Genomic DNA, 25,977 nt, shown 5'->3' with positions numbered 1-25,977 from the left:
ACATAAAGACTCAGTATGTACAGGATGGTAGAGGTCAGCCTGTGGCCTGATGTTAACATGAAATGCAAACTCTTGGCTACTCCAGCTGGGCAAACACCCAACAAAAACAGAGAATAACAGAGAATGAAAAAGTCTCTTTCTACCCATAACAAGGAAGTGAGTGGGTCCAGGAGCAAGAAAGAGTGCATCTATATCACTATGAATGGATATTCTAAGGTTTGTTCTAGGTGTAGAAATTAGATGGCTACAATGGAACCGAATGTAAATCATCCTTCAAGAACAGAAAAGGAGTCAAAATTAAGACATCATTGTTGCATAATGATAGGAACTGAAAATAATTTAGACTCAGTTTAAATACTCCTTTCCTGATTTGAACTCATACCCTGAGAGGATTAAAGCCTGTGAGTTTATGACTAATACATTCCAGATTTAATTTTCCTCAATGATTAACTGTTTTAGCATCCTCTAAGAATTCAAGTAGACTATACAACTTTATAATAAATCTCACAGTTCCTAGTCTCCTGAGAAGCCAAGGCAAAGCTCTGCAGTGAGCTCTTTGAAGCACAGGCCTTGTAGATGAATCGTGGATTCCAGGAAGAGTTCACTTTCAGTCCCAGGAAATAACAGAGTTGAGACTGTTGTGGTAAAGACCACAGAGCAGGGATGATGGAAGGTGAAAAAAAATCCTAGAAGCACAAAACTAAGAAGAAGCCATCAGTCAGCCTGTTGTCTCTAGGCAGAAATGAAAATGAAATCATTAACTATAACCTTTTCAAGTTTTCCCCAAAAGACATTGATACTCTTTGTTAGTCACTTAGACCATGTGTTATAGTCCTTAAATGTATAATATAATCCCTTCTACTGCAGATTCCAATTTTCCTAAAGCTTGAAATAAACAGAAAGAACTTTGGAGGTAACAAGTTCATTCTTCTTTGTCCATAGCAATATACAATAAAGAATATAATAAATACAGAAGACAGAGCCAGACTGAGACTCTGGATTCTTTTTCCTTCTTGGGATCATTCTGTAAAGTTTTGAACAAGGGGGTGATTTGCTTGGCTATGCTTCTGCCTAGGCTGGTTCACTAGGCTTTGGGAGGCTCTTGTGGGCTATACACTTCCTATTGCAAACATCTACCCTTTCATGATGATCTGTTATTTGTGAAGAATACAGCTTTTAATACGTCATGTGTGAAACTCTTAAGCCCACCTAAGAGTAACAAAATCATGGATCAGCATTATTCTCTAGATATCCATTTATATTGTTCAAGAAAAAGAATGCCTGGAAACCATCAAGCTGTCAGTTGACATCTGTAAGAACTATTCTGACTCACCTTCACTGATCATTGTTTCTATGACTTCTGTTAGTGAAAGACAGAAGAATGCCACAACGCATAATATGGATTTCAAAGTCAATCAGAGTTTTCTAAGTGTTCATAGTCAAAGACCTTAGTATAAAGAGACCTCAATAAATACTCTGTTTCAGACCTGTATTAAACAGATTTTTTAAAAAAACAAAGTAGAAAAATAAAACCGAAAACTCTGTGCCTGAGTAAATATTCTTAATTATTTAAAATTTCCTCTCTGATAATTCCAATATTCCTATCATATCTCAGTTGGGACCTCATGTTTCCTTGATGTCTTCGGAATGTTCTTTACCTTTCCATTTGACGTGTCTTGTGACATTTTAAAAACATCTTTATGGAGTATAATTGCTTTACAATGTTGTGTTACTGTCTGCTGTATAACAAAGTGAACCAGCTATATGTATACACATATCCCCATGTCCCCCTGCCTTGTGTTTCCCTCCACCCTCCTTATCCCACGCCTCTAGGTGGTCACAGAGCACCGAGCTGATCTCCCTGTGCTATGCGGCTGCTTCCCACTAGCTATCTGTTTTACATTTGGTAGTGTGTATATGTCCATGCCACTCTCTCACTTCATCCCAGATTACCCTTCCCCCTCCCCGTGTCCTCAAGTCCATTCTCTACATCTGCATCTTTATTACCGTCCTGCCGCTAAGTTCTTCAGAACCATTTTTTAATTTTTAGATTCCATATATATGTGTTAGCATACTGTATTTGTTTTTCTCTTTCTGACTTATTCCACTGTGTATGACAGACTCTAGGTCCATCCACCTCACTACAAATAACTCAATTTCATGTCTTTTTATGGCTAATATTCCATTGTATATATGTACCACATTTTCTTTATCCATTCATCTGTCAGGGACACTTAGGTTGCTTCCACGTCCTGGCTATTGTAAATAGTGCTGCAATGAACATTGTGGTACGTGACTCTTTTTGAATTATGCTTTTCTCAGGGTATATGCCTAATAATGGAATTGCTGGGTCATATGGTAGTTCTATTTTTAGTTTTTTAAAGAACCTCCATACTGTTCTCCATGTGGCTGTATCAACTTACATTCCCCCAACAGTGCAAGAGGGTTCCCTTTTCTTCATATCCTCTCCATTATTTATTGTTTGTAGATTTTTTGATGATCCATTCTGACTGGTGTGAGGTGATACCTCATTGTAGTTTTGATTTGAATTTCTCTAATGATTAGTGATGTTGAGCATCCTTTCATGTGTTTGTTGCCCATTAGTATATCTTCTTTGGAGAAATGTCTATTTAGGTCGTCTTCTCATTTTTGGATTGGGTTGTTTGATTTTTTGATACAGAGCTGCAACAACTGCTTGTAAATTTTAGAGATTAATTCTTTGTCAGTTGCTTCACTTGCAAATATTTTCTCCCATTCTGAGAGTTGTCATTTCCTCTTGTTTATAGTTTCCTTTGCTGTGCAAAAGTTTTAAGTTTCATTAGATCCCATTTGTTCATTTTTGTTTTTATTTCCATGTCTTTTTTTCTCAAAAAGGATCTTGCTGTGATTTATGTCATAGTGTTCTGCCTATGTTTTCCTCTAAGAGTTTGATAGTGTCTGTCCTCACATTTAGGTCTTTAATCCATTTTGAGTTTATATTTGTGTATGGTGTTAGGGAGTGTTCTAATTTCATTCTTTTACATGTAGCTGTCCCGTTTTCCCAGCACCACTTATTGAACAGGCTGTCTTTTAACCATTGTATACTCTTGCCTCCTTTATCAAATATAAGGTGACCATAGGTGTGCGGGTTTATCTCTGGACTTTCTATCCTGTTCCATTAATCTATCTTTCTGTTTTTGTGCCAGTACCATAACTGTCTTGATTACTGTAGCTTTGTAGTATAGTCTGAAGTCAGGGAGCCTGATTCCTCCAGCTCAGTTTTTCTTTCTCAAGATTGCTTTGCCTATTCGGGGTCTTTTGTGTTTCCATATAAATTTTGAAATTTTTTGTTCTTGTTCTGTGAAAAATACCAGTGGTAGTTGGATAGGGATAGCGTTGAATCTGTAGATTGCTTTGGGTCATATAGTCATTTTCACAATGTTGATTTTTCCAATCCAAGAACATGGTATATCTCTCCATCTATTTGTATCATCTTCAATTTTTTTCATCAGTGTCTTATAGTTTTCTGCATACAGGTCTTTTGTCTCCTTAGTTAGGTTTATTCCTAGGTATTTTATTTTTTGTTGCAATGGTAAATGGGAGTGTTTTCTTAATTTCACTTTCAGATTTTTCATCATTAGTGTATAGAAATGCAAGAGATTTCTGTGCATTAATTTTGTATCCTGCTACTTTACCAAATTCATTGATTTGCTCTAGTAGTTTTCTGGTAGCATCTTTAGGATTCTCTATGTATAGAACCATGTCATCTGCAAACAGTGACAGCTTTACTTCTTCTTTTCCTATTTGGATTCCTTTTATTTCTTTTTCTTCCCTGATTGCTGTGGCTAAAACGTCCAAAACTATGCTGAATAAGAGTGGTGAGAGTGTGCAACCTTGTCTTGTTCCTGATCTTAGTGGAAATGCTTTCAGTTTTTCACCATTGAGCACGATGTTGACTGTGGGTTTGTCATATATGGCCTTTATTATGTTGAGGAAAGTTCCCTCTATGCCTACTTTCTGGAGGGATTTTATCATAAATGGGTGTTGAATTTTGTCGAAAGCTTTCTCTGCATCTATTGAGATGATCATATGGTTTTTCTCCTTCCATTTGTTAATATGGTGTATCACGTTGATTGATTTGCCTATATTGAAGAATCCTTGCATCCCTGGGTTAAACCCCACTTAGTCATGGTTTATGATCCTTTTAATGTGCTGTTGGATTCTGTATGCAAGTATTTTGTTGAGGATTTGTACTTTTATGTTCATCAGTGATATTGGCCTGTAGTTTTCTTTCTCTGTGACATCTTTATCTGGTTTGGGTGATGGTGGCCTCGTAGAATGAGTTTGGGAGTGTTCCCTCTGCTATATTTTGGAAGAGTTTGAGAAGGATAAGTGTTAGCACGTCTCTAAATATTTGATAGAATTCACCTGTGAAGCCATCTGGTCCTGGACTTTTGTTTGTTGGAAGATTTTAATTACAGTTTCAATTTCATTGCTTGTGATAGGTCTGTTCATATTTTCTATTTCTTCCTGGTTCAGTTTTGGATGGTTATACTTTTCTAAGAATTTGTCCATTTCTTCCAGGTTGCCCATTTTATTGGCATAGAGTTGCTTGTAGTAGTCTCTTGAAATGCTTTGTATTTCTGCCATGTCTCTTGTAACTTCTCCTTTTTCATTTCTAATTTTATTGATTTGAGTCCTCTCCCTCTTTTTCCTGATGAGTCTGGCTAGTGGTTTACCAGTTTTGTTTATCTTCTCAAAGAACCAGCTTTTAGCTTTACTGATCTCTGCTATCATTTCCTTTATTTCTTTTTCATTTATTTCTGATCTGATCTTTATGATTTCTTTTCTTCTGCTAACTTTGGGGGTTTTTTGTTCTTCTTTGTCTAGTTGCTTTAGGAGTAAGGTTAGGTTGTTTATTTAAGATTTTTCTTGTTTCTTGAGGTAGGGTTGTATTGCTATAAACTTCCCTCTTAGAACTGCTTTTGCTGCATCCCATAGGTTTTGGGTCATCGTGTTTTCATTGTCATTTGTTTCTAGGTATTTTTTTATTTCCTCTTTGATTTATTCAGTGATCTCTTGGTTATTTATTAGTACATTGTTTAGCCTCCATGTGTTTGTATTTTTTAGTTTTTTTCTGTAATCGATATCTAGTCTCATACTGTTGTGGTCAGAAAAGGTACTTGATATGATTTCAGTTTTCTTAAATTTCCCAAGGCTTTATTTGTGACCCATGATATGATCTATCCTGGAGAATGTTCCATAGGCACTTGAGAAGAAAGTGTATTCTGTTGTTTTTGGATGGAGTGTCCTGTAATTATCAATTAAGTCCATCTTTCTTAATTTGTCATTTAAAGCTTGTGTTTCCTTATTTATTTTCATTTTGGATGATCTGTCCATTGGTGAAAGTGGGGTATTAAAGTCCTCTAGTATTATTGTGTTACTGTCAATTTTCCCTTTTATGGCTGTTCACATTTGCCTTATGTATTCAGGTGCTCCTGTGTTGGGTGCATAAATATTTACAACTGTTATATCTTCTTGGATTGATTCCTTGACCATTATGTAGTGTCCTTCCCTGTCTCTTGTAATAGACTTCATTTTAAAGTCTATATTGTCTGATATGAGAATTGCTACTCCAGCTTTCTGTTGATTTCCATTTGCATGGATTATCTTTTTCCATCTCCTCACTTTCAGTCTGTATGTGTCCCTAGGTCTGAAGTGGGTCTTTGTAGACAGCATATACATGGGTCGTGCTTTTGTATCCATTCAGCCAGTCTATGTCTTTTGGTTGGAGCATTTAATCCATTTACATTTAAGGTAATTATCGATATGTATGTTCCCATTACCATTTTCTTAATTGTTTTGGGTTTGTCATTGTAGGTCTTTCCCTTCTCTTGTGTATCCTCCCTAGAGGAGTTTCTTTAGCATTTGTTGTAAAGCTGGGTTGGTGTTGCGCAATTCTCTTAACTTTTGCTTGTTTGTAAAGATTATAATTTCTCTGTCAAAACAATTTATGTAGAGAATTTGTAGGAAATTCTGAAACTTGTTGAGGGCCTTTCACTCAGTTCATGCATGAAGCCAGACATATTGAAGCTGGGTACAAAGGCAATGAACAATTGCATTTCTGGACAATAGAACTCAGAAATATATCCCAGCAAATCCTGCAATGGGACAGTACATTTATTATTTAAAGAGAAATGCAGGAATCTGGACTTTACCTTATTTTGGCTATTAACTCTCCTATCAATTACTCACTTCAGGAAAAACGTTCCCTCTGAGATTTGCTAGTTCATAAATTCTCTAAACAGTCTAGAACATAACTCTTGTTAAAGGAGAAAAGGAACACTGGGTCTTTAGGAGAAAGCCTTCTTATAATTTTAACTGTCCTAAAATAATAATTTTCTTTCATATCAGTACTGGAACAGTGTGAAAAATTAATCTATATTCATTTTCCCTATGAATTAGGCCACAGTGTTATGTGGTCTAAGTAGGTCTCTATCAGTGAAGGGAATTATTGTCAATTGGAAATTGCTTCAGTGAGAATCTTAGTAAACAGCTCCCTCTGATGGGGACTTTTGTCTTAGACTATATTTGAATTAAATTAAGAGGAAAAAAAATTGTTTGGAATATCCCAAGAAGGCTTTAAGAACATTTAAAAAAATCAAATTAAGATCCTTGAGATATACATATATCTTATTTTTAAAACTGCAAAAGATACTATACATATAATGTGGAAGAAAAATTGGGTAATTATTTTTCACTCTCCTAAAATGTGAGAGAAAAGAAATGGTCCATAAAATTTTAAATAAACTGGATGTTATCAAAATTAAAGACTTTTCCTCTGAGAAAGATAATATTAAAAGAATGAAATGAGAGAGGTGGTCTGGCTTGAGGCAGGAAGGTGGGTTGTGATCTAGGACGGTCCTGTCAGCCATGTGTCTGCAGGCTGTTGACCTGTGGGAACTTGTTCTAAAAGAAGTGAGTGATAGGAGGAGCTTCAAGATGGTGGAAGAGTAAGACGTGGAGATCACCTCCCTCCCCACAAATACATCAGAAATACATCTACATGTGGAACAACTACTACAGAACACCTACTGAACGCTGGCAGAAGACCTCAGACCTCCCAAAAGGCAAGAAACTCCCCACGTACCTGGGTAGGGCAAAAGAAAAAAGAAAAAACAGAGACAAAAGAATAGGGACAGGACCTGCACCAGTGGGAGCGAGCTGTGAAGGAGGAAAGCTTTCCACACACTAGGAAGGCCCTTCACGGGCAGAGACGGGGGGTGGTGGCGGAGGGGGGAAGCTTCAGAACCACAGAGGAGAGCGCAGCAACGGGGGTGCAGAGGTCAAAGCGGAGAGATTCCCGCATAGAGGATCAGTGCCGACCAGCACTCACCAGCCTGAGAGGCTTGTCTGCTCGCCTGCCGGGACAGGTGGGGGCTGGGAGCTGAGGCTCCGGCTTCGGAGGTTGGATCCCAGGGAGAGGACTGGGGTTGGCTGTGTGAACACAGCCTGAAGGGGCTAGTGCGCCACAGCTAGCTGGGAGCGAGTCCGGGAAAACTTCTGGAGGTGCCGAAGAGGCAAGAGACTTTTTCTTGCCTTTTTGTTTCCTGGTGCGTGAGGAGAGGGGATTAAGAGTGTGGCTTAAAGGAGCTCCAGAAACGGGCGCGAGCTGCAGCTATCAGTGCGGACCCCAGAGACGGGCATGAGACAATATGTATGCTTGCTACAGACACCAAGAAGCCTATGTGCAAGCATACGTCACTATTCACACCTCCCGTCCTGAGAGCCTGTTCAGCCCACCACTGCCAGGGTCCCATGATCCAGGGAAAACTTCCTCGGGAGAACACATGGCACGCCTCATGGTGGTGCAACGTCATGCTGGCCTCTGCCGCCGCAGGCTTGCCCCGCATTCCGTAGCCTTCCCTCCCCCCTGCCTGAGTGAGCCAGAGTCCCCAAATCAGCTCCTCCTTTAACCCTGTCCTGTCTGAGCGAAGAACAGATGCCTTCAGGCGACCTACACGCAGAGGCAGGGCCAAATCCAAAGCTAAACTCCAGGAGCTGTGTGAACAAAGAACAGAAAAGGAAATTTCTCCCAGCAGCCTCAGGAGCAGCAGATTAAATCTCCACAGTCAACTTGATGTACACTGCAGCTGTGGAATACCTGAATAGAGAATGTATCTTCCCCAATTGAGGAGGTGGACTTTGGGAGCAATATATATATATATATACACACACATATATATGTATATACACACACACACATATATATAATATACGTATATATTTAATATATAATATATTTTATATACATATATATTTACTATATATTAAATATATAATTTATATTTTGCATATATACATAGATAGATAGATATTTTCCCCCTTTTTCTCTTCCAGTGTATGTGTATGATTCTGTGTGTGATTTTGTCTGTGTAGTTTTGCTTTTACCATAGGGTTCTCTCTGTCATTTTTTTTTTTTTGTTTTTTTTAAGTATCGTTTTTAGCACGTGTTATCATTGGTGGATTTGTTTTTTGCTTTGGTTGCTCTCTTTCTTGTTTTTTTTTATTAAAATTTTTTATTTTAATTATTTTATTTTATTTTATCTTCTTTCTTTCTTTCTTTCTTTTTTCCCTTTTATTCTGAGCTGTGTGGATGACAGGCTGTTGGTGCTGCAGCCAGGCATCAGGGATGTGCCTCTGAGGTGGGAGAGCCAAGTTCAGGACACTGGTCCACAAGAGACCTCCCAGCTGCACGTAATATCAAATGGCAAGAATCTCCCAGAGATCTCCATCTCAATGACAAGACCCAGCTGCACTCAACGACCAGCAAGCTACAGTGCTGGACACCCTATTCCAAAGAACTAGCAAGACAGGAACATAACCCCATCCATTAGCAGAGAGGCTGCCTAAAATCATAATAAGGTCTCAGACACCCCAAAACACACCACCAGACGTGGACCTGCCCACCAGAAAGACAAGATCCAGCCTCATCCACCAGAATACAGGCACTAGTCGCCTCCACCAGGAAGCTTACACAACCCACTGAACCAACCTTAGCCACTGGGAGCAGACAGCAAAAACAATGGGAACTACGAACCTGCAGCCTGCAAAAAGGAGACCCCCAAACACAATAAGTTAAGCAAAACGAGAAGACAGAGAAACACACAACAGATGAAAGACCAAGGCAAACACACAACAGATGAATGACCAAGGCAAACACCCACCAGACCTAAGAAATGAAGAGGAAATAGGCAGTCTAACTAAAAAAGAATTCAGAATGATGATAGTAAAGATGATCCAGAACTTTGGAAATAGAATGGAGAATATACAAGAAATGTTTAACAAGGACCTAGAAGAACTAGAGCAAACAAACTGGTGAACAAAACAATAAATGAAATTAAAAATTCTCTAGAAGGGATCAATAGCAGAATAACTGAGGAAGAAGAACGGATAAGTGACCTGGTAGATAAAATAGTGGAAATAACTACTGCAGAGCAGAATAAAGAAAAAAGAATGAAAAGAATTGAGGACAGTCTCAGAGATCTCTGGGACTACATTAACTGCACCAACATTCAAATATTAGGGGTCCCAGAAGAAGAAGAGAAAAAGAAAGGGACTGAGAAAATATTTGAAGATATTATAGTCAAAAACGTCCCTAATATGGGAAAGGAAATAGTTAAGTCCAGGAAGACCAGAGAGTCCCATACAGGATAAATCCAAGGAGAAACACACCATGACACATATTAATTAAACTCTCAAAAATTAAATACAAAGTAAAAATATTAAAAGCAGCAAGGGGAAAACGACAAATAACATACAAGGGAACTCCCATAAGGTCAACAGCTGATTTTTCAGCAGAAACTCTGCAAGTCAGAAGGGAGTGGCATGATATACTTAAAGTGATGAAAGGGAAGAACCTACAACCATGATTGCTGTACCTGGCAAGGATCTCATTCAGATTCGATGGAGAAATCAAAAGCTTTACAGACAAGCAACAGCTAAGAGAATTCAGCACCACCAAACCAGCTTACAACAAATGGTAAAGGAACTTCTCTAAGTGGGATCACAAGAGAAGAAAAGGACCGCTAAATACAAATCCAAAACAATTAAGAAAATGGTAATAGGAACATACATATCGATAATTACCCTAAACGTGAATGGATTAAATGCTCCACCAAAAGACAGAGGCGTGCTGGATGGATATAAAAACATACCCATATATAATGTTGTCTACAAGAGACCACTTCAGACCTAGGGACAAATTCAGACTGAAAGTGAGGAGATTGAAAAAGATATTCTATGCAAATGGAAATCAAAAGAAACTGGGCGTAGCAATACTCAGATAAAATAGACTTTAATGTTACAAGAGACAAGGAAGGACACTACATAATGATCAGGGGATCAATTCAAGAAGAAGATATAAGAATTATAAATATATATGCACCCAACATAGGAGCACCTCAATACATAAGGCAACTGCTAACAGCTATAAAAGAGAAAATCGACAGTAACACAATAATAATGGGGGACTTTAACACTTCAGTTACACCAATGGACAGATCATCCAAAATGAAAACAAGGAAACAGAAGCCTTAAATGACACAATAGACGAGATAGATTTAATTGATATTTATAGGACATTGCATCCAAAAACAGCAGATTACACTTTCTTCTCAAGTGCACATGGAACATTCTCCAGGATAGATCACATCTTGGGTCAGAAATCAAGCCTCAGTAAATTTAAGAAAATTGAAATCATATCTAGCATCTTTTCTGACCACAACAGTATGAGATTAGAAATCAAGTACAGGGAAAAAAAACGTTAAAAAACACAAACACATGGAGGCTAAACAATACGTTACTAAATAACCAAGAGATCACTGAAGAAATCAAAGAGGAAATCAAAAAATACCTAGAGAGAAATGACAATGAAAACATGATGATCCAAAACCTATGGGATGCAGCAAAAGTAGTTCTAAGTGTGAAGTTTATAGCTATACAAGCGTACACCAAGAAACAAGAAAAATCTCAAATAAACAATCCAACCTTACACCTAAAGGAACTAGAGAAGGAAGAACAAACAAAACCCAAAGTTAGCAGAAGGAAAGAAATCATAAAGATCAGAGCAGAAATAAATGAAATAGAAACAAAGAAAACAATAGCAAAGATGAATAAAACTAAAAGCTGGTTCTTTGAGAAGATAAACAAAATTGATAAACCATTAGCCAGACTTATCAGGAAAAAGAGGGAGAGGACTCAAGTCAATAAAATTAGAAATGAAAAAGAAGAGACACTGCAGAAATAGAAAGCATCCTAAGAGACTACTACAAGCAACTGTATGCCAATAAAATGGACAACCTGGAAGAAATGGACAAATTCGTCAAAAGGTATAACCATCCAAGACTGAACCAGGAAGAAATAGAAAATATGGACAGACCAATCACAAGCAATGAAATTGAAAGTGTGATTAAAAATCTTCCAACAAACAAAAGTCCAGGGCCAGATGGCTTCACAGGTGAATTCTATCAAACATTTAGAGAAGAGCTAACACCCATCCTTTTCAAACTCTTCCAAAAAAATTGCAGAGGAAGGAACACTCCCAAACTCATTCTATGAGGCCACCATCACCCTGATACCAAAACCAGACAAAGATACTACAAAAAAAAGAAAAAAATTACAGACCAATATCACTGCTGAATATAGACGCAAAAATTCTCAACAAAATACTACCAAACAGAATCCAACAACACATTAAAAGGATCATACACCATGACCAAGTGAGATTTATCCCAAGGATGCAAGGATTCTTCAATATACGTAAATCAATCAATGTGAATCACCATATTAACAAATTGAAGAATAAAAACCAAGTGATAATCTCAATAGATGCAGAAAAATCTTTTGAAAAAATTCTATACCCATTTATGATAAAAACTCTCCAGAAAGTGGGCATAGAGGGAACCTACCTCAATATAATAAAGGCTATATACGACAAACCCACAGCAAACATTATTCTCTATGGTGAAAAATTGAAAGCATTTCCTGTAAGGTCAGGAACAAGACAAGGATGTCCACTCTCACCACTATTATTCAACATAGTTTTGGAAATCCTAGCCACGGCAATCAGAGAAGAAAAAGAAATAAGAGGAATCCAAATGGGAAAAGAAGAAGTAAAGCTGTCACTGTTTGCAAATGACATGATACTATACATAGAGAATCCTAAAGATGCCACCAGAAAGCTGCCAGAGCTAATCAATGAATTTGGTAAAGTTGCAAGATACAAAATTAATGCACAGAAATCTCTTGCATTCCTATACAGTAATGATGAAAAATCTGAAAGAGAAATTAAAGAAACACTGCCATTTACCATTGTAACAAAACGAATAAAATACCTAGGAATAAACCTACCTAGGGAGACAAAAGATCTGTATGCAGAAAACTATAAGACACTGTTGACAGAAATTAAAGATGATACCAACAGATGGAGAGATAACACCATGTTCTTGGATTGGAAGAATCAATATTGTGAAAATGACTATATGACCCAAAGCAATCTACAGATTCAATGCAATCCCTATCAAATTACCAATGGCAGTTTTTACGGAACTAGACCTAAACATCTTAAAATTTGTATAGAGACACAAAAGACCCTGAATAGCCAAAGCAGTCTTGAGGGAAAAAAACGGAGCTGGAGAAATCAGAGTCTCTGACTTCAGACTATAATATAAAACTACAGTAATCAAGACAATATGGAACTGGCACAAAAACAGAAATATAGATCAATGGAATAAAATAGAAAGCTCAGAGATAAATCCACACACCTATGGTCAACTAATGTATGACAAAGAATATACAATGTAGAAAAGACAGTGCTGGGGAAACTGGACAGCTACATGTAAAAGGATGAAATTAGAACATTCCCTAACACCATATACAAGAATAAACTCAAAATGGATTAGAGACTTAAATGTAAGACTGGACACTATAAAACTCTTAGAGAAAACATAGGAAGAACACTCTTTGACATAAATTAGAGGACGATCCTTTTTGATCCACCACCTAGAGTAATGGAAATGAAAACAAAAACAAATGGGAACTAATGAAACTTAAAAGCCTTTGCACAGCAAAGGAAATCCTAAACAAGACGAAAAGACAACCCTGAGAATGGGAGAAAATATTTGCAAATGAATCAACAAAGGATTAATCTATAAAATATATAAACAGCTCATGCAGCTCAATATTAAAAAAACAACCCAATCCAAAAATGGGCAGAAGACCTAAATAGACATTTCTCCATGGAAGACATACAGATGGCCAAGAGGCACATGAAAAGCTGCTCAACATCACTAATTGTTGGAGAAATGCAAATCAAAACTACAATGAGGGGCTTCCCTGGTGGCGCAGTGGTTGAGAGTCTGCCTGCCGATGCAGGGGACGTGGGTTCGTGCCCCGGTCCGGGAAGATCCCACATGTCGCGGAGCGGCTGGGCCCGTGAGCCATGGCCGCTGAGCCTGCGCGTCTGGAGCCTGTGCTCCACGATGGGAGAGGCCACAACAGTGAGAGGCCCACATACCGCAAAAAAAAACAAAAAAACAAAACAAAAAAACAAAACTACAATGAGGCATCACCTCACACCAGTTAGAATGGGCATCATCAGAAAATCTACAAACAACAAATGCTGGTGAGGGTGTGGAGGAAAGGGAGCCCCCTTGCACTGTTGGTGGGAATGTAAATTGATAGAGCCACTATGGAAAACAGTATGGAGGTTCCTTAAAAAATTAAAAATAGAATTACCATATGATCCAGCAATTCCACTCCTGGGCATATACCCAGAGAAAACCATAATTCAAAAAGACACATGCATGCCAATGTTCATTGCAGCAGTGTTTGCAATAGCCAGGTCATGGAAGCAACGTAAATGCCCATTGACAGATGAATAGGTAAAGATGATGTGGTACATATATACAATGGAATATTACTCAGCCATAAAAAGGAATGAAATTGGGTCATTTGTAGAGACGTGGATGGATCTAGAGACTGTCATACAGTGTGAAAAAAGATTTAACAATCCAAAAAGAAGATATAACAATTGTAAATATATATGCACCCAACATAGGAGCACTTCAATACATAAGGCAAATACTAACAGCCACAAAAGGGGAAATCGACAGTAACACAATCATAGTAGGGGACTTTAACACCCCACTTTACCAATGGACAGATCGTCCAAAATGAAAATAAATAAGGAAACCAAGCTTTAAATGATACATTAAACAAGATGGACTTAATTGATATTTATAGGACATTCCATCCAAAAACAACAGAATACACATTCTTCTTAAGTGCTCTTGGAACATTCGCCACGATAGATCATATCTTGGGTCACAAATCAAGCCTTGGTAAATTTAAGAAAATTGAAATCGTTTCAAATATCTTTTCTGACCACAACGCTATGAGACTAGATATCAATTACAGGAAAAAATCTGTAAAAAATACAAACACATGGAGGCTAAACAATACACTACTTAATAACCAAGAGATCACTGAGGAAATCAAAAAATACCTAGAAACAAATGACAATGAAAACATGATGACCCAAAACCTATGGGTTGCAGCAAAAGCAGTTCTAAGAGGGAAGTTTATAGCAATACAATCCTACCTTAAGAAACAAGAAACATCTCAAATACATGCTTAACCTTACACCTAAAGCAATTAGAGAAAGAAGAACAAAAGCCCCCCCAAAGTTAGCCAGAGGAAAGAAATCATAAAGATCAGATCAGAAATAAAAAGAAGTGAAGGAAATGATAGCAAAGATCAATAAAACTAAAATCTGGTTCTTTGAGAAGATAAACAAAATTGATAAACCATTAGCCAGACTCATCAAGAAAAAGAGGGAGAAAACTCAAATCAATAGAATTAGAAATGAAAAAGGAGAAGTAACAACTGACACTGCAGGAATACAAAGGATCATGAGAGATTACTACAAGCAACTCTATGCCAATAAAATGGACAACTTGGAAGAAATGGACAAATTCTTAGAAATGCTCAACCTTCCGAGACTGAACGAGGAAGAAATAGAAAGTATGAACAGACCAATCACAAGCAAGAAATTGAAACTGTGATTAAAAATCTTCCAACAAACTAAAGCCCAGGACTAGATGGCTTCACATGTGAATTCTATCAAACATTTAGAGAAGAGCTAACATCTATCCTTCTCAAACTCTTCCAAAATATAGCAGAGGGAGGAACACTCCCCAACTCATTCTACGAGGCCACCATCACCCTGATACCAAAACCAGACAAAGATGTCACAAAGAAAAAACTACAGGCCCATATCACTGATGAACATAGATTCAAAAATCCTCAACAAAATACTAGCAAACAGAATCCAACAGCACATTAAAAGTATCCTACACCATGATCAAGTGGGGTTTATCCCAGGAATGCAAGGATTCTTCAATATACGCAAATCAATCAATGTGATACACCGTATTAACAAATTGAAGGAGAAAAACCATATGATCATCTCAATAGATGCAGAGAAAGCTTTCGACAAAATTCAACACCCATTTATGATAACCCTCCAGAAAGTAGACATAGAGGGAACTTTCCTCAACATAATAAAGGCCATATACGACAAACCTACAGCCAACATCATTCTCAGTGGTGAAAAACTGAAACCATTTCCACTAACATCAGGAACAAGACAAGGTTGCCCACTCTCACCGCTATTATTCAACATTGTTTTGGAAGTTTTAGCCACAGCAATCAGGGAAGAAAAAGAAATAAAAGGAATACAAATTAGAAACGAAGAAGTAAAGCTGTCACTGTTTGCAGATGAAATGATACTATACATAGAGAATTCTAAAGATGCTACCAGAAAACTTCTAGAGCTAAATAATGAATTTGGTAAAGTTGCAGGATACAAAGTTAATGCACAGAAATCTGTTGCATTCCTATACACTCATGATGAAAAATCTGAAAGAGAAATTAAGGAAACACTCCCATTTACCATTGCAACAAAAGGAATAAAATATCTAGGAATAAACCTACCTAAGGAGACAAAAGACATGTATGCAGCAAATTATAAGACACTGATGAAAGAAATTAAAGATGATACAAATAGGTGGAGAGATATAACCTCTCTGATCCTTGCATATTTTTATATACTTATCCCTATGTATATAAAATGAGGCTAGCAAAAGAGCTATCTCATAGGGCTGTTTTGTGGATTAAATTAGTTAAATCACCCAAAGTTTATTAGGAACATGCCTGACATAATAGGAACCTGAGAAGTGTTCCCATTGCTATTAATCCATATTCATTATAGCAGGATTTCTCAAATTAGCGCTAATGGTATTTTGAAGTGGATAATTCTTTGTTGTGTTCTGTGTATTATAGGATAGATCACATGGTAGGGCACAAAACAAGTCTCAACAAATTTTAAAGGACAGAACTTATATCAAGCATTTTTCCAACCACATGGTATAAAACTAAAAATCAATTACATAAAGAAAAATGGGAAAACCACAAACACATGGAGACTAAACAACGTGCTACTAAAAAAGCAATTGGTCAATGAAGAAATCAAAGAGTAAATCAGAAAATACTTTGAAACAAATGAAAATGGAAACAACACAATCCAAAATCTATGGGATGCAGCAAAAGCAGTTCTAAGAGGGAAGTTTATAGTGATACAAGTCTTCCTCAAGAAAGAAAAATCTCAAGTAAACAACCTAATCTACCACCTAAAAGAATTAGAATAAGAAGTAAGAAAGCCCAAAGTCCAGGAGAAGGAAGGAAATAATAAAGTTCAGAGAGGAAATAAATAAAATAGAAATAGAAAAAACAACAGAAAAGATCAAGGAAACAGAGCTATTTTTTTGAAAGATTTAAAAAAAAAAAAAGATAAACCACCAGCCAAGCTCACCAGGAAGAAAATATAGAAAACCCAAATAAACAAAATAAGAAAAGAAAGAAGAGAAAGAACAACTGATACCACAGAGATACAAAATATCATAAGAGAATGTTGCAAACAGTTATATGCCAACAAATTGGACAACCTAAAAGTAATGGACAAATTTCTAGAAACATACAACCTTCCAAGATAGAATCAAGAAGAAACAGGCAATTTGAACTGACCACTAGTAGTGAAATTGAATTTGCAATTAAATGTCTCCCGGGGGGGGGGGGGAAGCCCAAGACTGAACAGCTTTACAGGGGAATTCTACCAAAAATATGAAGAAGAAATAATACCTATCTTTCTCAAACTGTTCCAAAAAATGAAGAGGACAGAACATTATCAAACTCATTCTACAGGGCCACCATTACCCTGATACCAAAATCAAGCAAAGACACTACAAAAAAGGGAAGGTAGAGGCCAATATCTCTGACAAATATAGATGCAAAAATCCTCAAAAAAATATTAGCAAACCAAATCCAACAATATATAAAAAGGATCATACACCATGATCAAGTTGGATTTATTCTACAGTCACAAGGATGGTTCAGCATTCACAAATCAATCAATGTGATAAACCACATTAAGAAAAGGAAGAATATGGGCTTCCCTGGTGGCGCAGTGGTTGGGGGTCTGCCTGCCGATGCAGGGGATATGGGTTCGTGACCTGGTCTGGGAGGATCCCACATGCCGCGGAGTGGCTGGGCCTGTGGGCCATGGCCACTGGGCCTGCGCGTCCAGAGCCTGTGCTTCACGACGGGAGAGGCCACAGCGGTGAGAGGCCTGCATACCGCAAAAAAAAAAAAGGGAAGAATAAAAATCATACAATCATCTCAATAGACAGAAAAAACATTTGACAAAATTCAACATCCAGTCATGATAAAAAACACTTAGCAAAGTGGGTATTGAGGGAACATATCTCAACATAACAAAGGCCATTTATGATGAATCCACATGTAACATCATAATGGTGAAAAGCTGAAAGCCTTTCCTCTAAATTCAGGAACCATACAAGGATACCAGTCTTGCAACTTCTATTTAACACAGAATTGGAAGTCCTAGCCACAGCAATTACACAAGAAAAAGAAATGAGGTATCCTAATTTGAAGGGAAGAAGTAAAATTGCCACTATTTGCAGATGACATGATACATTATATAGAAAATGCTAAAGTCTCCACCCCAAAGCTATTAGAATAAATGAATTCAGCAATGTTGCGGGATACAAGACTAACATACAGAAATCTGTTGAGTTTCCATACACAATAAACTATCAGAAAAAGAAAGTAAAAAATAAAGCCCATTTAAAATAGTTTGAAAAAGAATAAAATACATAGGAAGAAACTAAACCAAAGAGGTGAAAGATGTGTAATCTGGAAAATATAAAACACTGGTAAAGGAAACTGAATATGATACAAAGAAATGAAATGATATCCTGTGCTCTTGGATTCAAACAATTAATGTTGTTAAAATGGGCATACCACACAAAGCAATCTAAAGATTTAATGCAATCCCTAAAAAAATACCTATGATATTTTTCACAGAACTAGAAAAATTAATCCTAAAATTCACATACAACCAAAAAAGGCCCCAAACTGCCAAAACAATCTTGAGAAAAGAAGAATAAAGCTGGATGTATTACCCTACCAGCCTTCAGACTATACTACAAAGCTAGAGTAATCAAAACAGAGTGGTGCCTGCACAAAAACAGACACACAGATCAATGAAACAGAATAGAGATCCCAGAAAAAAACCCACACATTTATTGTCAATCTACAACAAAGAAGTGAAGAATATACAGTGAAGAAATGACATTCTTTTCAACAAGTGATGCTGGGAAAACTGGACAGCTACTTGTAAAACAATGGGATGAACATTTCCTAACCATATACAAAAATAAACTGAAAATGGATTAAAGACCTAAATGTAACACATGAAACCATAAAAATCCTAGAAGAAAACATAAGCAGAACACTCTTTGACATAAACTGTAGGAATATTTTTTTACATCTGTCACCTAAGGTAAATGAAATAAAAGCAAACATAAACAAACGGGACCTAATTAAACTTAAAAGCTTTTGCATAGCAAAGGAAACCATCAACAAAACGAAAAGACAACATACTGAATGGGAGAAAATATTTATAAATAATATGACGGATAACGGGTTAATAGCCAACATATGTAAACAGATCATACAACTCAATATCAAAAAAACACAAACAACACAAGTTAAAAATGGGTAGAAGTCCTGAACAGACAGTTTTCAAAAGGAGGCATATAGATGGCCAACAGACACATGAAAAGATGCTCAACATCGCTAACTGTCAGGAAAGCGCAAATCAAAACAACAAAATATCGCCTCACGCCTGTCAGAATGGCTATTATCAAAACTCTACAAATAACAAATGTTGGAGAAGATGTGGAGAAAAGAGAACACTTGTACACTGTTTGTGGGAGTGTAAATTGGTGCAGCCACCATGGAAAACAGTATGGAGGTTCCTCAAAAAAATTAAAAAATAGATCTACCATATGATCCAGCATTTCCACTGTTGGAGGTATATCTGGGAAAAAAACAAAAACACTAATTTAAAAAGATACATATGCCCCAATGTTCATAGAAGCACTATTTACAATTGCCAAGAAATGGAAGCAACCCAAAGGCCCATCAATAGACGAATGGATAAAGATATGATAGACAGATAAAGATGGAATATTACTCAGCCATAAAAATATTGAAATTCTGCCATTTGCAGCAACACGAATGGACCTAGTGAAATAAGTCAGACAGAGAAAGACAAATACTGTATTATATCACTTACATATGGAATCTAAAAAAATAATACAAATGAATGTATATGCAAAACAAAAACATGCTCACAGATATAGAAAACAAACTACTAGTTACCAAAGGGCAGAGGGAAGGAGGGAGGGGCAGATTACATGTATGGGACTAAGGCTTAAAAACTACTATGTATAAAATAAATAATCAGCAAGGATATATTGTACAGTGCAGTGAAATATAGCCATTATTTTGTAATAACTTTAAATGGAGTATAATCTATAAAAATATTGAATCACTATGTTGTGCAAATGAAACTAATATGATAGTATAAATCAACTATACTTCGTTAAAAAGGAAACATAAATCTTAAGTGTATGGCTCAATGAATTTTACCTATATATATATGCCCATATAAAATATAATTCAAGATACACATTTCCTAGAAAGGTTCCCTTGTTCCCCTTCTCAGTCAATACCCATCCCCTCCCCAGAGGTAACCACTATTCTTCTTGCCCTCCAAATACATCTGACATTCTAAATATACAAACAGAAAAGCGCTGGAGAAATAGGGAAATTAGAGAAAACAGCATCTACTTTAAATCTGTTTATTATCTTATTGGGGAGACAAGGTGTTATGGTCAAGTGTTGGAATCCTAACACCCCCAAAGGTGATGATATTGGGAGATGGAGCCTTTAGGAGGTACTTAAGTCATGAAGATGGAACCCTCATAATTGGGATTAGTACCTTATGAAAGACATCTCACAGAAATCACTAGCCCCTTCCACCTTGTGAGCATATAATGAGAAGGGAGCGAACCAGAAAAGTGCCCTCACCCATTTATGCTGATACCCTGATCTTGGACTTCCAACCTCCAGAACTGTGAGAAATAAATTTCTGTTGTTTATGTCATTGAGTCTGTGGTATTTTGTTACAGCAGCCTGAATGGACTGAGGTACAGGTTTAAATAAGCGCAAAAAATGTTGGAAAAAATATAGTTTATTATCATTAATATACACCTTTTTTCATCATAAATCTCATTAGATAACTAAAACAATGTCTAACATATTTCTCCTAACTTAATGTGCAGTATTTTCCTTTAAAGTGATAAATAACAAACTATGCAGTAAGAGCTATATGCTCTTTTTAAAAATATTTGCTGTCATTGTAGATAATAACGAATGCAAGTTTTATAATAAACCAGTCAGCCCCCTTGCTAGGATCCTAAGGTACATATTATTCCTTTAATGGTACTTTATTAACACCATCTTTGGCAATAAAAGGTGGAGCTACATATATTCTCTTCAATATTAAATGAACTGGGCTGATAGAGGCTCTCAGAAACAGGTGGTAAATTGTATAGATTTTGCCATTCTCAAAGGGAACAAGAAAGGGCAAAATATAAAAAGAGAGTTGATAAGAAATATAGAACAAAAGGGAAAGATCAGAGAATCTGATGATACTTCAAGCTATATACTAGTTTGTATTAAGACATTTTATTGAATCCCGTTCCCTATACCAGCAAGAGTATCGACAAGAATGAGAATATTTCTACAGTATTTGGCACTTCTGTGTTTAGATGAGTAAGATATAATTTTAACTTTCTGTGATTTATGATTCACCATATTTGTCCAGATTAGGAATAGCTCAGAAGATGGAAGTATGAAAAAATTATTTTTAAAAAGGTCAGCATATTTATTCCTTTTATAAACATGTTATTCAGTAAACTGATATGAGGTGCAGGAGATACAGAGGCCAAATATGAGACAAGATCAGCAGTGAGGGAAGTGATAAGACAAGTCCATACCACATATAAAAATATCTGTAGAAGCAACATGGTGATAAATACAGTCTTCTTGAAAGACACCAGTAAAAATAAATAAAAAGTTGAATTTCTTTACAATATCGCTGATTCAAATTAGAACATGGTTCTCCTCTGGATTCTTAAACAGGGATTTCCTCAGTGTAACTTTGATATCCTTGTTTCTCAAAATGTAAATCAAAGGATTGACCATGGGCACCACATTAGTATAGAAAACAGAATAAATTTTTTTCAGGTCCATAGATCCAGAAGAATATTTAAGGTACATGAATGCTGCTGAACCAAAAAAGGAGAGAGCAATGATGTGGGAGCTACACGTGCTGAAGGCTTTTGATCTTCCCTGAGCAGATTTGATATGAGGAATGCTAGTAAGGATGAAGATGTAAGAAACTAGGATGGTGAAACTGGGTACTGTGATATTAATACCCACAACAATGAGAACTACCACCTCACTGACATAAGTGCTGGTGCAAGAGACTTGGAGGAGTGGGAGGATGTCACACAAGTAATGGTTGATATTAACATTGCAGAAGGTTCGTCTAAGCATGCACCCTGTGTGGGCAGAGGCTCCAGTAAACCCCATCACATACACAGCCAAAGATAGCACCAAACAGACCTTATGGAACATGGTGACCTTATACAGCAATGGAGTACAGATGGCCACATAGCTATCATAGGCCATTGAGGTCAACATATAGCATTCAGAGATGACAAAAAAGAGAAAGAAAAACAGCTGAGTCATGCGCCCAACATAGAAGATGATATTCTTCTTGAATACAAAGTTCATCAGCATCTGGGGGGTGAAAACAGAGGAGTAACAGAGATCAATGAAGGATAAGTTGAAGACTAAATAGTACACGGGGGTGTGGAGGTGAGAATTTAGACCAATAATAATGATCGAGCCCAGGTTGCCCACCATGGTGACAATGTAGATCATTAGAAACAGGTAAAAGAGGGGCTGCTGGAGCTCTGGATGGTCTGTTAATCCAGCAAGTATAAATTCAGGCACTAAGGAGTCATTCTAGCCAGCATTCTCAACTTCGGAAATCTGTGAGAATAGAAGAAAACTACATTAATAGGGAACCCAGCTCTGTCCTTACAGACTCTCTTTTATATGAGCTTTACGAGAAAGAGACTCAGACTGGCAGAAATCACGTCTTCCTTTGCTTCACAGGGTCTGTAAGTACTGCAACACATACCCCTCTACGTTTAAATCACTGTCTTTTGTTGCATGAGCTGCATGGGACAAACAACAGCTTTATCTTTACTAGAAGACAGAGGGATGGGGTAGCTGTGGAACAAGCCTACCTGTTGATGGGCTTTGGTGGTGGGGTTGTATCCCCATCTCTCCCTCCTATTCATCTGACCAGTCACTTTTTAGTTCCTACTCATGTTTCCATCACTCTACGAGTTATCTCGGTTCCCCTGTGATGACCTTCAAGAAAGAGAGAATTCCCACAGGGCAGAGACCATAACCATATTCTGCTTCCTAGAAGGGAGTTGCTAAGAGTCTCTTGGATTTTCAGGTACTTTACTACAAGATTCCATGAAGTCAACAATTGATAACAGGTATGGAGGAGAGCCTTGGTGGCCTAAACTTTATACTTAACCATATACTGCATTGTTTCCACATATTCTCCTCCTCTATTCCATCCTAGCTGAACATAGAATGAATAAAGGAAGGTGGATGTGCTTTCCCAGGTTTTGTAGGATGGCATGAAAGTGAAATAAATTAATTTGGGTGCTGATTAAATTATCTGTTGTTAGTGAATATATATCAAGCTGTATACTTATTATGACATGTAAACTTGTACAGTACATATAATATATTTTGACAAAAATTTTTTCCCCACACACACTGTATTTTATTTTTACAAGAGATAAATAAACTGACACCAAGTATTGTAAATGGATGCAAACAATGATTGCAATTACCAAACACGAAACACACTCATACTATGTCATAATATTGACATTCAGTCCAGTGATCCTCCACTGTAACAGCTCCTTTACTTTGCAATGAAAATTGATTTGTATATTTTTTGCCTCTGAGTCCTTGTGGGATTTTTTTTTTATTCAAACAGAAAGTCACAAAAATTGTAATCATCCTCAGCAGTTCACTCAGTCCCATGTAATTAATTTTTTTTATCTCGATCTTTTGTTAGCACTTTTATGAATTCATCAGTTTTCCATTAGAGTTCTGAAAACGCTTATTCATTCAGTTCAGCAGTATAGTCAGTTACCAAAAACCTGTACTTGTCAGAGTCTTTTCCATGAATTCCTTGAAGATGAAACCCTTTTATAGGAACATTTTTGCGAAAGCATCAGAGTACACCCAGAACTGTCTGTAAATGACAAAAGACTTAAAAATGACCACGGTTAAAGATTTGATGAAAGTTCATAATAATGCAATTGACAAGGAAATTTAATTATTTCTGAGATATACATTTTAAAGTAATAACTAGAATTATGACTTATAACATTATACCAGAACATATAAGATTTTTAGAAATTTCATGTATGGTCTGAAACATTTATATTAACATATTTCCATACAAATAACTCTGGCAACCATAGACACAACAGAATTAAACATAGCCAAAATCCTAGCCAGGATACCAAAAATTCTCACCCTAATAGCCATTAACTAAGTGGTTAGTACCTGAGACAGCATATTATCTTTCAACAAAATATTACAAGACAAAGAAACAGTCTTAAGAGGTAATGCAAGCCACAGAACCAGACTCAGATAAGAATGAGATGTAGAAGTTATTGAACAGGAAATTAAAATGTCTATAATGAACATGTTAAGGACTCTAAGGGAAAAATAGACAACGTGTAAGAATCAATGGGTAAACAGAGAGATGGAAACTCTAACAAAAACTATCAAAAGAAAATGCTAGAAATAAAAGGCACAGTAACATAAATGAAGCATTCCTTCTATGTGCTCATCAAAACCCAACACAGTTTAGAAAAAGAACCAGTGGCTTGAAGATCAGTCAATTGAAACTTCCCAAAATCAAATCCAAAGAGAAAAAGAGTGAAAAACAGAACATTCAAAAACTCTGAAACAACTTCAAAAGTGAAAAAATATGCATAATTGGAATATCAGAAGGTGAGAGTGAATGGCTGATCCTCCTCTTCCTTACATTTTCTTGAGAAGTGATTTATATAACTAAGTTAATTTACACTTTCAAATCATTTACATTTCTTTTTTGATTTCTTACTATTATCTCCATAGCTTTATATGTTGTTTGCCCTTATGAGGATTTGGCATCAATAACTAACACAGATTTCATTCAGGAGAACACCCTTTTACGCAAAGTCTTACTCAGTGCAACTTGGACATCTTTGTTCCTCATACTGTAAATGAAAAGATTCATCATTGGCCCCACAATGGTGTAAAAAACTGTGGATACTTTATCTCGATTCAGAGACACAGCAGGAAAAGGCTTCAGTTACATGAATGCTGATGATCCAAAGAAAAGAGAAACCAGAATTATGTGAGAGCTGCAGGTACTGAAGGCTTTGGACCCACCTGCTGTAGAACAGATGCAGAGGATGTTGGAGAGGATCAAGGTATAATAAATGGAGTTGGTGAGACTGGGCACTATGACACTGACACCCACCACAATGAAAACCACCAGCTCATTGATGTAGGTGCTTGCGCAGGAGAGCTGGAGGAAAGGAGGAATGTCACACATGTAATGATCGATGATGTTACCATCACAGAAGGAGTCTCAGCATGCACCCAGTGTGGGCCATGGTACCCACAAGCCCCATCGCGTATGCACCCACCATCTGCGTGAGGCAGACCTGATGGGACATGGAGACCTTGTAAAGCAGGGGCTTACAGAAAGCCACATATCGATCATAGGCCATTGACGTCAAAATACAGCACTTTTCAATAACAAAGAAGGAGAAGAAACAAAGCTGAACCATGCACTCTGCTTAAGAGATGACGTTTTGGTTTACAAAACTCATCAGTATTTTAGGGGTGATGACAGAGGAGTGGCAGAGATCAATGAAGGAAAAGTTGAAGAGAAAGTAGTACATGGGAGTGTGCAGGTGAGGGTTCAGACCAATCAGAATAATCAAGCCAGTGTTCCCCACCACCGTGACCAGATATATACCTAGGAAAATGAAAAAGAGAGGCAGCTGGAGTTCTGGCTGTTGTGTTAAACCCAGCAGGATAAACTCAGTCACTGAAGAGTCGTTCCCTGGGGCCATTCTTCCCTAGGACATATCTGTGGGAACAGGACAAAGTGTAACATTAAAATGAGTACCCAGCTCTCTCCACCCAATCCCACTATAATGAGGTTGAGACACAGAATAGGAGAATGAACCCAAGCCAACCCTCTGTGTGCCTTTGTTTTCTCCTTTGTGTAAAGGCTGAGGGAATTTTTAAAGATAATATATATCAAAAACACTAATG

The 25,977-nt window shown here is 37.1% G+C and overlaps 1 protein-coding gene and 1 pseudogene across 1 annotated transcript; both read right to left on the bottom strand.

Annotated features, from left to right (window-relative positions):
• Nucleotides 1-21,719: 21,719 nt before the first annotated feature.
• LOC132429359 (olfactory receptor 8B3-like) lies at nucleotides 21,720-22,904 on the bottom strand. Its single transcript, XM_060017602.1, is given in 3 exon segments — nucleotides 21,720-21,773; nucleotides 21,775-22,563; nucleotides 22,851-22,904. Coding segments are annotated over 3 exon segments (897 nt in total).
• A 1,937-nt stretch (nucleotides 22,905-24,841) lies between these two features.
• Nucleotides 24,842-25,772, bottom strand: LOC132428926 (olfactory receptor 8B3-like; annotated as a pseudogene).
• Between the last annotated feature and the right edge of the window lie 205 nt (nucleotides 25,773-25,977).

The sequence above is a fragment of the Delphinus delphis genome, chromosome 8 (genome assembly GCF_949987515.2).
Source record: "Delphinus delphis chromosome 8, mDelDel1.2, whole genome shotgun sequence".
Lineage (NCBI taxonomy): Eukaryota > Metazoa > Chordata > Mammalia > Artiodactyla > Delphinidae > Delphinus > Delphinus delphis.
Note: the sequence above shows the minus strand (reverse complement) of the source record. Positions and strands in the feature narration are given on the sequence as shown.